The sequence below is a fragment of the Diabrotica virgifera genome, chromosome 3 (assembly GCF_917563875.1).
Source record: "Diabrotica virgifera virgifera chromosome 3, PGI_DIABVI_V3a".
NCBI lineage: Eukaryota > Metazoa > Arthropoda > Insecta > Coleoptera > Chrysomelidae > Diabrotica > Diabrotica virgifera.
Window position 1 is genome coordinate 241,481,262 of NC_065445.1, and position 15,892 is coordinate 241,497,153.

General features: G+C 34.1%; 1 protein-coding gene across 1 annotated transcript in view; it reads left to right on the plus strand.

Moving 5' to 3' along the window:
• Nucleotides 1–12,742: 12,742 nt before the first annotated feature.
• Nucleotides 12,743–15,892, plus strand: part of LOC126881627 (lipase member H-like) — a 45,066-nt gene continuing 41,916 nt past the window's right edge. The window contains exon 1 of the mRNA XM_050645999.1: nucleotides 12,743–12,984. Within this exon, the coding sequence (XP_050501956.1) occupies nucleotides 12,927–12,984 (58 nt within the window). The 5' untranslated portion in view covers nucleotides 12,743–12,926. The remainder of the gene's footprint in view (nucleotides 12,985–15,892) is intronic.

Here is a 15,892-nt window from a genome sequence, read left to right on the forward strand (position 1 = left end):
AAAGTATAAAGAATAATAAACTATCAAATATGTTATGCTTGCTTTTTCGATGGCTTAGTGTGGAAACCTCTTATCTCATTAAATTACAATTTTACAGGAGAGGCAAAAAACTGATTTTCTGCATAATATAACCTAAAAACAAAAATGACCGTTACATATTTTTAATTCGAGCACATTGAGACAAATATCTGATATTGGCACAGAGCTAAAAGTGTTAAATGTTGCTATTAAATTGAAAATACAAATATTAACTATGAAAAACACGTAAATATCCTTGCAGTATATAGAGCATTTGCTTAAGTAACTATGATAACCTCGTATATCTTGATATACGCATAGATATATAATACTCTAGATTGCGCCCTGCGATCTTAAAATGGGTGACGGTTGCGACAGAGATAAATGAGCCTATTTGGTGGGTAGTCTCTTTTTAATTTAAGCGACCTCTATTTCTACGCTCTGTACTTTTATTCGCACTTTTAATTATATTGGCCAATTATATTAGTCCTGGTTGCTGGATAATTGTCAAGGCCATAGTCCAAAAAAATAATAAGAAGAAAAAATAAGATGCAGGTTATGTTAGGCAAACGTAAACAATTGTATGTATTAAATAAAATTAGTTATTAAAATGCAGTACTGCAAGCAAAATACAATTAATTAAATTTACCTTTATATAATAATTACATATCATATCAATATTGTGGAGCAATATATAATTTTTCTGCTTCAATGACAGAAGGTATTAAATATACGTCAATTTGACAATTTCAATTGACAATATGAATTATTTAAGATAGTTGCAATATTTCTCCGCGACTCGCGCACGGTCGTTTCTCGTTTTCCTTCCAAGTACTTGCACACCGCGAATAGTAAGTTAATATTGGAATACATAATTTGTGAACTGCATAGTAAAATAAAAGTCATTCGTTATTAATATAAATTCGTCCTTATTCGAATGATGTGAATGTTTTTTTTTGCTTCTACTTTTTTAAAAAATTATAACAATAGTTTCATAAATAAAAATAATGTCTAATTACTTATAATTGAATCGGTCATTTCAAAAACAGCAAAGTCCACAATTTTCAGAAACTAACTTTTTGAGAGGAATAGACTCCTTTAAGATAAACGTTGTGTGCAAAAACGACACCAGTCCAGTAAAAACATTAGGAACAAAACTACAATATAACTCTGAATTTTGATGTCATTCATTTCATCCATCTTCCGACTATATAGTTAGTTTTCTTTGCTCTTCTGTAAGATTAGGAATATGTGACTCATGTTGTTTTTGAAATGACCGATTCAATTAATAAATCGATGGTACATTATGTTGATATTAATTATTGGTAATTTTTTACGAATATTTTTAACAATTACTTTATACTATTCTACAATTAACTTATTAAAAAAAAAAATAACATTGGCTTTTATATTTTTAAAAATCTATAGGTACCTACACAGTTTTTCTTATTTGTTATATATTTCTTTGCATAGATTTATTTTAGAGATGTAATAATATCTAATAAACGCAATATTGATTAAATAAAAAATAAAAAAAGTAAAGATTGGTATGGGATTCGAACCAGCATTATCCACGTCCGAAGACAAACGACCAGGGCCTCGATTTTTGACCCTTCGCTTCGTTATCAAACGTATTCGTTTCGTATCTGTTTAGTATACGAAGCGAATACGTTTGATAACGAAGCGAAGGGTCAAAAATCGAGGTCCAGTTCTCGTCGCCATCCGCTCGAATTGTCAAACCATCTAAAATACTCGACGACAGAGTAGGATAGTGACGTCGTCGATACTCCCCTTGAATTAGAAAGAGACTACCGACCAAATAGGCTCATTTATCTCTGTCGCAACCGTCACCCATTTTAAGATCGTAAGGCGCAATCTAGAGTATTATATATCTATGGATATACGTGTTTTTCATCTAAAGTGAGGTTGTGTTTATTATTATTCACGAGGTTTTCATTTTTCATAGCTAATTGCACACCTCCAAATACTAGGTTAATACAGTACAAATCTTTTGATTGAAGGTTCATAAAATGTTTCTGTATGCCACACTACCTTTTGTTTCACAAAAAATATTTCTCTAAGTCGAATCTCTTAAACAAACACTCCAAATTAAGTACCAAATTCTTGGTTATAAATTAATATACGTGGTATTCACAATAAATTAAGAGAGCAATCATTGATTGTTTCTTTTTTCGGCTATAGAAAATTATCTATCTATCTAAAATTATCTATAGGTCTTCAAACTATAACCACCAAAATGTCATTTTCGAAAAAAAAAATGAGATACGAGGTTTTCACACTAAGCTAACGTTTTACCTTTATTATAATGCGAATATTGTGTAAAGATACATTTCATACAAAATTTGATTGAATAAACGATGGTCTTTGAGGTACTTTTCAGCATCAGTAGCATCGCATGTGATTATGAGCCAAAGCCTTCTTTTAAATCGTCCTCTAAGTGGTCTTGATACCTAAATTTTGGTATTCCTCTAAATAAAGGTCTTATTAGTGTTTTATAAACTATAGATTTTATTTACTCATTTATTCTATTGGGTTTGTTTTATGTTTTCTTCTTACGTTCATAAGATGCATGATCTCTGGCATTCTTGTGTTCTGTTTTTTTTTATCGCGAACTCAATGTTTCTTCTTGTTTATTATATGTTATTTTCATTTTTAGGGCAGTCCATGCTACTTTAATGTCTGTCTGTACCAAGTTCTCTATCGTTTCTATTTCTTTCTCAACCTTGATACTTATTTCCTTTTTTCTTTTAGGGCTATTCAGTTGTGATCAAAAATATTTTTATTCTATAATCCATTATCACTGGACTGTGACTTCTTTTAAAGCCACGTCCAGTGTATGTTTTAGTCGATTTTATGTACTTCTTATGTTGTGGTCGAGCAAAATGAAGCCTAATAATTAATTATATCTTCTCTGTCAGTATGTGATTTTCAAGTATATTGCTTTGTGTTCTTTGAAGAAGATGTTGGCTATTAAAATGTTATTCTCTAATCAGAATTGTATATTGTTGCCGTTAATGCAAAATGTCACATGTTAAATACTGCACTTTTCAGGAGACAAAAAAGTAAATAATATTACTTTTCTACAACCGTGTTAAAAATGCAATTTTAAGAACTCCATAGGAGCGTTAAAAATGCTACTTTAAAGCACTAGTGTTTTAAAAATTTTAAGGCACTGCGGTTAAAACTGAATTATCAAATTGTGAAACGTCAAAATATTTATATTTCATTTATTAACATTAATATTAAGAATACAACTTGCGCAGTTTGAAAAAGGTGGTTTAAAAGGTTTTTTAAAATTTAATTTAAACTGTATTATTGCATTTTTAACACGTTTGTAGAAAAAACTATATTAATTTTTTGGAACATACAATAATAAAAGTAAGATGTTATTCTATTGGGACCGTGCAAGTTCGGCAAAGCGACATCTATTTCTACGCTCTGCAATATTATTCGCACTTTTAATTATATTGGCCAATTATATTAGTCCTGGTTACTGGATAAATGTCAAGGCCATAGTCCAAAAAAGTAATAAGAAGAAAAAATAAGATTCACGATATGTTATTCAAACATAAACAATTGTATGTAGTAAATCAAATTAGTTATTAAAATGCAGTACTGCAAGCAAAATACAATTAATTAAATTTACATTTATATAATAATTGCATATCATATCAATATTGTGGAGCAAGATATAATTTTTATTCTTCAATGACAGTAGATATGAAATGTACGTCAATTTGACAATATGAATTATTTAAGAAAGTTGCAATATTTCTCCGCTGTTCACGCACGATCGTTTCTCAATTCCCTTCCAAGTACTTGCACACCGCGAATAGTTGTTATGACTTACGTATTGACAGTATAGGCAGTTTTGATCTAATGTCAAGAAAAATATAAAACTGGAATGTCAGTCAAGTTCCAGTAAAAGTTTTTGTAGATATTGTCCTGTAATTGAGAATGAATAAATTGTAATTGTTGATATATAAGACGTTCGTAGAAAAAATATTGTATGATATACGTGTTAAAAAGTACATTTTTAAGGCACTCATGTCATGATGATCAATCATCGATTATGGATGTGTTTTGTATGGTTCAGCAGCTAAGTATATCTTGGGAAAAATAGACGTGTTTCAAAATACAATATTACGTATTTGCCTGGGTACTATGAAGTCAACTCCAACCAATTCGTTATATTATGTTGAAGCTCTTGAATTTTCATTGAGATATAGAAGAGAATATCTTAGTCAAAAATTTCTGATTAATATTTGTCATAGAAACCCCTCTCTCTACTCCAATATTAGCAAACTTAATAATGCAGATTTAATAAATAAATATTGGATCCACAAGAACTCTCCTCCACTTTGTAAGGATTTTAGAAATCTCTCATATTGCGATTACACCAACTCACATACATATAATAGCTCAAAGTTTGAAGACTTTGATGCTTTTTTGCAAACTATTACGGTAATTAAACCAAGATACCATGTAAATACTGCAATCAGCTTCAATGTTTTAAGAAATTTATTAGAAAACTGGCCAGAATCAACAGTTATTTACACAGATGCATCAAAGTCTTCTTTTGGCACTGGATGCGCTTTTTATATCCCCTCAAAAAGTATAGAAAACATGTTTACGCTGGATCATAATTTTTCAATTTTTACTGCTGAAGCCACAGCAATTTATGAAGCATTAAAGTATTTTAAGGGTTCCAATGACAGCTCCGCAACAATTGCGTCTGATTCTTGTCGGTTCTTTTAGCCATTGAGACTATGTTTTTACCCAGTAAAAACACAAATATTTACATTCTTCTAATTAAAAAATTATTTTTGAATTACACCATGAGCAAAGAACAGTTAGATTTTTGTGGACTAAAGCTCACATAGGGCTCGAGTATAATGAGCATGTAGATATATTAGCTAAGAAAGCCATTGATTCTGGTGTGAAAACAGATTATAAGCTCTGCATTCCAGATGTATTTATAAAAATCAAAAATGATCTAAACAAGCAGTGGAAACAAGAATATTATGAATATAGTCAACACTCCCACTTACAATATGCACTGATAAAACCCACAATCCCGAGTGAATTTTGGTTTAAAAATTACTCTGTCCCACGTAGATACATTACATCTATCATCAGAATGAGATCTGGACACGCATGTTATCCAGACCATCTGGCAAGACTTAAAATTTTAAGTTCCAAGTTATGCGAAGATTGTCAATAAGAAGCAGATTTAAACCATATTTTCTTTGAATGTAAAAAATATATACAACAAACTGATGACTTAATAAAAAATTTAATCAAACATAAAATCCTTCCTCCCTATAACATTTGCTACCTTTTGTCATTAAATAATAAAACCGTATATGACTATTTAACAGAATTTATTTCAAAAAGTAACCTTAACTTGTGAGCACACTTAAACTAGTAACCTTTGTTTTACCCCATTTGTTTAAAACCTTCTTTCCGTGACCCAGTCTAGTTTGTGTATTAATTTAATGTCTTGATGGGTCCCTAGACGAGAAGCGAGTAACCATGTGTATTCCTTACTTATAATCAAATAGGTATTGTGATAATTACTTTCTTTTCTGTGCTTTAGGAAGAACTTAAAAAGTTGTGACTAGCTGAATGGCAAAAGCCTGTGCCAAAAAAAGGCACTCATGTGAATCGAAAAATTCGCTTCGCTCATTCTGCAAACTTTCACATGCGCGCCTTAAAATTTTACTTTTAAGACTTATATCATAAATAACTATTATTGTGTGAGTAGCGTTTTTCTTCAAATTAGGGCTTATACATATGTATCGTCTTTTGTTTTTAAATATATCTTCTAATTTAGAGAAAAACACTACTTACACAGTAAATATTATTTAGTTTTTTTTTGTCTCCTGAAAAGTGCAGTATTTAACATATGACATTTTGCATTAACGGCAACGATATATCTATCTCCCCTACTGTTTCTTTTACCGAGACCACATGCTCCTATGTTGTTTCTTTAAAGTTACCCATGTCTCTTTTTGCCAGTCGCAATAATTTACCTATGTTGTTATACAAATTTTCGAGTGGTATACTTTCATTATTTAAAAGATGCCCCGGACAGAGGGTAATTTTTTGGTTTTCGTCTGCTGTTTAGATTTTTGGGATATATATTTTGGGACCAACGAGGCGTTGAACAACGTGTTAAAGCGATTTACCAATGTAAACATCGCCAAAGAGAGATAGAAAATGTTTAGCGCATAAATAGCGCAATCGTATCACCCCCTAGCTTAGTCGAAAGGGGGACATTTTAGCACCTTTATGTTAAATCTCTTGGAACTGTGTTATCTTACCGACAATTGATCGGAAATGATCCATGCTTCTCAGAAAAATAAAAATAGGGTAAAGAGGCAATAAATTAGGGTTTGTTGTTAGCTTGAGGATCAAAAATAAAAAATTTCGAGAGAAATTTCGCTATTTGACGTTGCATTGAATTCCATCTTTAGTTTTTATCTTTTTCAAAGTTAATAGAAATATTAAAATTATTGAAAAATATTAAAAATATTCCTAAAAGATATTTCATTGAAAATCACACACCTGTAATTTTGAACCAATCAAAATACGTTATTTTGACAGATCACCATGGCAACGGAGGTATTTTATCGGAAATTTTTTGCTCGTGGGGTACCCAACAGCGAATTATAGTGGAAATTTTTTGACGTTTACAATAACAGAACATTTTTGACAGACTGGTTTTTATTTGTTTACATAATTTAATTTTGATTCATTTTCTATCACTTGTAGTTACTCAAAACTTATGTAAAATTGAAGAATATACTATTTTCTATCTTGAAATGGTATTCCCATGCAACTACAATGAGTAGAAATTACGAATTTGAAAGCCTAAATAATTGCTGACAAAGCTATGGCGCGCTATTATCTGTTCATGCAGCTTTGGATTTTCAAATGCAAATTTGGTGTGGAATTTTCTTACCGAATACCACGCGAAGTCAAATTAATATCCGGAAATTTTTTTTGATCATGAATATTTTTAGAAAATTTCCCTCGTCTGCGACTCGGGAAATTTTAAAAATATTCATGATCTCAAAAAAATTTCCGGAAATAATTTGACCTCTAGTGGTATTACTAGTGAAAATTCCACACCTGTAATTTTGAACAAATCAAAATACGTTATTTTGACAGATCACCATGGCAACGGAGGTATTTTATCGAAAATTTTTTGCTCGTGGGGTACCCAACAGCGAATTATAGTGGAAATTTTTTGACGTTTACAATAACAGAACATTTTTGACAGACTGGTTTTTATTTGTTTATATAATTTAGTTTTGATTCATTTTCTATCACTTGTAGTTACTCAAAACTTATGTAAAATTGAAGAATATACTATTTTCTATCTTGAAATGGTATTCCCATGCAACTACAATGAGTAGAAATTACGAATTTGAAAGCCTAAATAATTGCTGACAAAGCTATGGCGCGCTATTAATCTGTTCATGCAGCTTTGGATTTTCAAATGCAAATTTGGTGTGGAATTTTCTTACCGAATACCACGCGAAGTCAAATTAATATCCGGAAATTTTTTTTGATCATGAATATTTTTAGAAAATTTCCCTCGTCTGCGACTCGGGAAATTTTAAAAATATTCATGATCTCAAAAAAATTTCCGGAAATAATTTGACCTCTAGTGGTATTACTAGTGAAAATTCCACACCTGTAATTTTGAACCAATCAAAATACGTTATTTTGACAGATCACCATGGCAACGGAGGTATTTTATCGAAAATTTTTTGCTCGTGGGGTACCCAACAGCGAATTATAGTGGAAAATTTTGACGTTTACAATAACAGAACATTTTTGACAGACTGGTTTTTATTTGTTCATATAATTTAGTTTTGATTCATTTTCTATCACTTGTAGTTACTCAAAACTTATGTAAAATTGAAGAATATACTATTTTCTATCTTGAAATGGTATTCCCATGCAACTACAATGAGTAGAAATTACAAATTTGAAAGCCTAAATAATTGCTGACAAAGCTATGGCGCGCTATTAATCTGTTCATGCAGCTTTGGATTTTCAAATGCAAATTTGGTGTGGAATTTTCTTACCGAATACCACGAAATGATCATGAATATTTTTAGAAAATTTCCCTCGTCTGCGACTCGGGAAATTTTCAAAATATTCATGATCTCAAAAAAATTTCCGGAAATAATTTCACCTCTAGTGGTATTACTAGTGAAAACTTATTGGACCATTTTCCTGGTAACACCTCCATGGCTTCTAAAAATTGCAACCCAGATGAATGCTGAAGCGAAGAAGACAAGAGGGAATTCAAAACTTACAATTCACGACCCTGTCTGTTCAGCTGGTAAATTCCAACGGAAAATGTACCTAGTTACTTAACATCGTAAAACCAGTATAAATTGAAATAAAAATGTATATCATTTTTATTCAGTTACAATGCGAAGGCAAAACTGTCTAATTTTTCACTTAGAACAGATGGATGCAAGCCAGATGGATGCTGAAGCGAAGAAGACAAGAGGGAATTCAAAAAACTTACAATTCACGACCTCGTCTGTTCAGCTGGTAAATTCCAACGGAAAATGGACCTAATTATTCAAAATAGTAAAACCAATATAAAATGAAGTAAAAATGTATACCATTTTTATTCAGTTGCAATGCGAAGGTAAAACTGTCTTGTGCAAACAAGCACTTTAAATCGACCATTTTCGACTCTATTTTGAGTCATCATCAGAGAGGCGTAGGCCTGCTGCTCTCTACCCCAAGCGACCAATCTCCAAGAGCTACTTACTTTACTTTCCGTATCCGGAACACCAACAACTTTAAATTCTGTATTTCCAATGGTTGGCCACATAGATGGCCCTGTCATTTGCTATAATTAAGTCTTGTTCTGTGCAGGTCTCTCTCATCTCTGTGCATGATAGTAGATGCCGGCTGGTCTGAACCGCGCCACAGTCGCAGGTATCGTCCTCCTGGTATCCCCATTTTTTCAGGTTACTAGCACAACGTGAAACGCCGGTTCTTAGTCTGTTTAGCGCTTTCCAAGTCGGATACGGTAAATTGTGTCCAGCAGCCATTTCCTCCGAGGGAGGAAAATGTGTCGCGGTAGCTGACGCTTGCCATAGGTGTATTCGGCGCGTCTCTGGCGCTTCGGGGATGGATCTTGATGTTTTCAGGAAGCTTTTCCGAGATCTTAGTCTGCTTGGCTGAGTTTGGTGGTCATATAAGGGGTGTCTTCGGTCCGTCTCCTGCTTTTTCCGTTATACCTCTGACGTGACCTTCCTCCTGATAGGTGGTGGAGCAATTCCAGCAATGGGGTATACCTCTTCGATAGGTGTCGGTTTCAGGCAACCCGATATTATACGGACCGTTTCATTTAGAGCCACGTCGACGTTCTTTGCGTGAGCAGAGTTTGCCCATACTGGTGCTCCAAACTCTGCGGCCGAAAAACATAATGCCAAGGCAGAAATGCGGAGAGTGTGTGGTTGTGCTCCCCATTTTGTATTAGTTAGCTTGCGGATGATATTATTTCTGGCACTTACTTTCTTCTTGACATCTTGACAGTGGTATCGGTAAGACAGAGTTCTATCCAGACGGACGCCAAGGTATTTTGGCGTCTTGTTGTGTTCCAGCATCTGACCACGCCATTCCACCTCCAGCGACCTTCGGGCATGCTTGTTTCTCAGGTGAAAAGCACATACCTGGGTTTTTGTGGGATTTTGTTTCAGATGGTTTTTATCATAGTATAGAGCTAAGTCTCCCAGGGCATCTGTCAGTTTCACTTCGACTTCATTGAAGGTTCTTCCCTGAGCTGCCACCGCTGTATCATCAGCGTAAATAAATTGCCTTGTTTGTTGGTGTATGGGTTGGTCGTTGGTGTATATGTTGTATAGAATCGGCGCGAGGACACTTCCCTGTGGTAGCCCATTTTTTTGGTCCCTCCACCGACTGTTCTTGGACTGGAGCGTTACGTAGAAGCGTCTATTCTGGAGGAGACATTTCACTAACCTTGTTAGTCGGAAATTCTTTGTAGTTTCGTAGAGTTTTGCGAGTAGCCGTTGATGGTTAACTGTTTCATAGGCGGCAGTTAGGTCTATGAACGCTACTCCTGTTATTTCCTTCCGTTCAAAACCATCTTCAATATGTTGGGTGAGATTAAGAATTTGACTGCAGCAGCACTTTCCGGGCCTGAATCCTGCTTGTTCTGGAATAATTTTAGTCTTCACATATTCTGCGATCCGGTTCAGTATCATTCTTTCAAAGGCCTTGAAAAGGTGGCACAAGAGAGATACAGGTCTAAAACTCTTTGTATCCGCCGGATCCTTCCCTGGTTTTAAGAGGGCTACCACTCTAGCTTTCCTCCAGATTTTGGGGATTTGTAATGTACGGATGCAGCAATTCATCATTTTTACGAGCCACTCTACGGCTTTTAGTCCAAAGTTCTTTATTTGCTCTGTTCGTATGTCGTCCAGGCCAGCCGCTTTATTATCTTTCATTTGATGGATCGCGCCTCTCATCTCCTCTAGACAAAAAGAGGTACCTAGAACATCTCTTTCTTCGTCGATATTCCGTTGAGCTCTCACCTTGTTCTTTCTTGATGTCGTCTTACCGTTCATTAGAAGATGATGGGCTATCTGATCGGGTGTGACTTCTGTCATGTTGACTGCCGGAGCAGCGGGATCGTTGCCAAGATTCCGAATCAGCTTCCAGGCACGTCTGCAGTTTTGTTTCATGTCCAGACTCGTGACCAGCTTGCACCACCTTTCCGCTCTGTTGGCGGATATCGCATGTAACATTTCCTCCCCAGCCTGTATTGTCGCTTCCGAGAAAGGGTCTTCTTCATATAGCTGTTCGTATCTTTTAAGTAGGGGTTTAGATTCTTCATTGAGCCCCGCTATGTACTCAGTTCGACAACCTCTAGGGATAAATTTCCGTGATACTTGCTTTACGATTTCTACAAATTTATCGTATGAATCAGGGCAAGGTTCTAGCTGGGAAACTTCTTGATCCAATGTTTCAGAGAATTTTTCCCATTTTGCTTTAGTAAAGTTGAACCTTCTCTTGAAAGGAACAATTTCGTATCTGATTGCCGCGTTGGAAAGACAAATTATTGGTCTGTGCTGTGTCTTTGGGAGGGCGCTTCCAACGATTTTTGTCACCTGGTCTCCAATTCTGTCGCTGACAAATATATTGTCTGGGTTGTAACCTCTGCGCCATCTTCCGCTGTTGAACGACGCAGGCTGCTTTGGATCGTGAATAAGTTTTAGGTTCATGCTTTCAGCCCATTTTTCTAGTTCTTCGCCATTGGAATCTGTTTCTTTGTAACCCCACGCGACACTGTGACAGTTGAAGTCACCCAGTACGAATTTGATTTGCTGTGATTGAAAGTTATTCGGTTCCTCAAAAGCAAAGTCAGCGTTTGGTGGTTTGTAGATTGACGTTACTGTACAGGAGTTTATCTCCACTGTGAGGATCTCGATGTCATTTTGATCTGTTAGAGATGTGGATGCTACGTCGATATCTGGTCTGACGAAGACTGCGCTACCATATTGGTCGTGTGGTCTCTCCAGTATGAGCTTCATACCCCGAATCCTTGGTCTGCAGCTTGCAGTACCTCTATTGGTTTCTTGAACCAGTAGAACATCGACACCATGTTCTCTGCACATATTAGACAATAGGTCTTCTTTATCTGCTGATAGTCCTTCAATATTAATTGAGGTCGTCATCAAAAATGGCCTTGATAAAGACCGTTTTGATTTTGATTGCATCTGTGTTGTTGGTTCACCGGTGTTGAAAGGATTAGCCGACATTACTCGTTTCCAGAGGACGCCCGATTGTATTCACAAGTGATCACAATCTACGTGGAGGCTCCTTTCATGTCTCCCTCCAAGAGCTTATCACCGCATTGCAACTGACGTTTATGGCGTAGGTGTCTAACTACATCTGGTAACTGAAAGTCAAAGTTTTAAAGTTTTCAACCTAATAGAAATATTAAATATATTGAAAAATATTAAAAATATTCCTAAAAGATATTTAATTAAAAACTTATTGGACCATTTTCCTGGTAACACCTCCATGGCTTTATCTTTTTCTGTTACATTCTTCTATTTCACTCGGTCTGCCACTCCAACATGTCGTGCGATTTCTTTTTAAAGGGATGGTTTTCTCGTTGCCTATCCCATTGTAGCACCCCAACCATTAAAACTGCTCCAGTCACTACCACAAGTAGTCCTGATTCAAACTGGTCCAGTATAATTTCCCAAAGTTCTTAGTTCCCAGTTTACAGTTCCCATTTTTCGTACTGTTGATCGCTGCTGGACTTCGACATAGAGGGACAGAAAATAGGTAACTAGATTTTGAAAGCATAATTCCACGTAATATGATTTATCTCAGTAAGAAATTGAGAACAAACCATGGCTCGTGTGGGCAGGGTCGCTTTTTTAAGTAGATGGGATGTAGAAAAGTGTTGCCCCCCACACGCAAGTCTCTTGAACTTTAGTAAGTTATCATTGTTTAATTTTATAAGTATATTAATTAATACCCATCCTTTGTAAACCAACCTGTATGACGCTATATAAAAAATTTTAATATCAAAGACAATAGAAATTTAAATTATATCGAAACTGAATATTTATCTGCAAAATATCTGGTAGTAAGTACTTATAAAAATAGAATATTTTAAATGCACGTCCATTAAGAAATATCCACAACAATCTATTGAAAATTATTAATATTTATTCTGATAACTCACAATTTTCATTTGTAAGATCTAGACATGTCATATATAGATAACTTATCAAAAAATATATAATAAAAAAGCTGTGACATTTGCTTTAATCCGATTTTTATTTTTTACAAATTCAAGTAGCGAGATGATGAAAGTGATTAAAGGTTTTTTATTTTTCATTTTTATTACCATTATTTCCTCAGGTAAGTCGTATTTTTTATAATATTAAATGAATTTTAGAATCAATTTTTTGGTCATTGTATATGTTACACTCAAACTCCCGAATTCGGGCAATGTCCGAAATTTTTACTAACTTCGCGATATGGACAACGTGAATTACCCACGTGGCGGAGTGAGCATTTTATTCGGACGTTGGCCGAAGCGAAATACTCAGAACGCGTTGTGGGTAAACAAAAGTACACGATTACCAAAAATAAACACGTTCACCGGAGATTTAGCAAAACGAAAATACACATATAGCTCAGTAAATGAACGGGAAATTCGGCGATACCATGTAATTTTCAGGGGCAACTCCGAATTGCATGAAAATTTGGATTTAGGTTCTACTTACCCACTTCAAAGTTAAAATTGTGCCGTTGGTTGCTTTTACTTGGGGGGTGACAGGCACCCCTTCTCGGGGGTGAAAAAATATAAGTGCAAGATAAGATTAAAAATGGATAAATTGGCAGATTTTAAGCAACTTTTGTTCTATAGAGTTTTTTACGTAAGTCAATACTTTTCGTGTTATTTGCCAATGAAAATGTTGGTTTTTCGACAAAAAAACTATGTTTTCTGACGGTTTTTCGCAAATAAGTCAAAAAGTAAATATTTTATCGAAAAAAATATTTTTAGCAAAAGTGTAGCTTATAAAAAACCCAAAAAATGGTGTATCAGCAAAGTCTATCAATCAAATAAAAACAAAGTTGTAGCTCATGAAAAATACGTTCTTATTCGTCTAATTTCAAATCGAATATTTCAAGGTGAAATCACCGAAAAATTAAGCACTTTTCGGGAAAACCACATTAAAACTTTTTTAAAGTATTTATAAAAAGCTTTATTTTAATTATTAGCAAAAGTTTTAGCATTAAAAATAAGCAAGTTACGCTCAAAATAAAGTTGGCCCTCTTTTTTTTTGTAAAAAATCATGAAAATCTCGCCGTGTTTAGCTCCTCACATGAAATTAAGCGCTACCGATTTACAAAAAATTTACTTACCTATTTATTTTTTTATGATCTGTCAGTCTCACCGGTTTAAAGTGTTTATTTTTGAAAGGGTTATAATTAAGAAAGCTTGAATGTGTCACTTATCACGAGTGTATGCAAATTTTATGTGTATTCAACAGCCATATCTTAACCAATTTTTGTCTTACGGAGAAACAAAATGAAACTAGCATATTTACAATAGAAAAGCCTACATTTTTTCACTCTTTAAGATTTTTCTTATCACTAATATTTTTTAAGTTATTTTGAAAAAATGAAATTTTTCAAAAATTTTTAGGATTTTTTTTTTAATCTAAAACCAACTGTTTTTTAAGAATAAGCACTTCAAACCAATCAAACCTACAGATCATATAAACAATACACATACAGTTAAAATAGATGGTAAAGGCAAACGATTAATTTCATTTAGGGTGCTAAATAGAGGAAAGTTTTCACGATTTTTTTTTACCAAAAAAAAGGGGCCAACTTTTTTTCAGTGTAACTCGTTTATTTTTGATGCTGTAAACTTTTGTAAAAAACAAATAGTAAGCTTTTCTTCGATACTTTAAAAATGTTAATAAGGTTCTCCCGAAAAACGCTTCTTTCTTCGGTGATTTGGCGTTGAATTATTCGATTTGGAATTAGACGAATAAGAACGTATTTTCATGAGCTACAACTTTGCTTCTACTCAATTTGTAGATTTACTTGTACACCATTTTTTTCGTTTTTTTATAGACTACACTTTTGCTAAAAATGTTTCTTTCGATAAAATATTTACTTTTTGAGTTATTTGGGAAAAACAGTCTTAAAATGTAGTTTTTTTGTCGAAAAATCAACATTTTAAATCGTGAATAACTCAAAAAGTATTGACATACGTAAAAAACTTTATAGAACAAAAGTTGCTTAAAATAAGTCAATTTATCCATTTCCGGCCTTATTTTAAACACGCGTTTTTCACCCCTCGAGAAGGGGTAAATGTCAGCCCCCAAGTAAAAGCAAGCAACGGCACAAATTCAACTTTGAAGTGGAGGGTAAGTAGAACCTAAATCCAAATTTTCATGCAATTCGGAGGTGCCCCTGGAAATTACACTCCAAAACGGTCATTTATTGGGCTAATAACCCGACGTGGGTAATCTATTTTACCCACGTCGGGTTGTGGGTATTTGTAATTTGCGCAAACGCCGAAAAGCATCCAAACACAACCATACCCTATACTAATTCCAAATAACCAGTAAAATAAAATAAATTTTCCTTGAAATTCCATTTATTTTAAATACAAAAAAACAAAACAGTAAAATACGACAAGTATCTTATTTTTGAATATAGAAAAAAATTATTTAACGTTTTCATGCATACCTATACGTCCTTTATATGAGTCTTTTGCATACATGCACCACTTTCAATGTTTCTTACAGTTATTTTCAGAAAATAATCACTTTACTTGTTAGCACTAGAAGTGGTACCCTGACCGTGACATTTAGAATTGCATTTTATGTTTGATTTTACACATTTGCAAGATTTGCCCGAACAGTTATTCTTGCATCCACATCTGATGAAACCATGTTTGGACGAAAACGTTATCGCCGACTGAAACGGGGGTTAATTTTCTTTCAGTAAGCTTTAACATTTAGGCTGCCTCAATTTTTAATGCAGTTACACAGTTCTCTCGTATTATGCCTACGTGCCGTTTCACATTATAAGTGCTGTTTTACAATAATAGTATATTATTCAACGAGCATGTAATGATGACTATTACTCACGATGATGAAGTTTGCGACACGAGCCGTAGGCGAGTGTCGTAATTCATCAGAGTGAGTAATAGCCATTACATGCGAGTAGAATACTATACTTTTTCTACGACCTTTTTTTATTTTAATTAGTAAAAAATTTAATTATCAACTACTCGAGATTT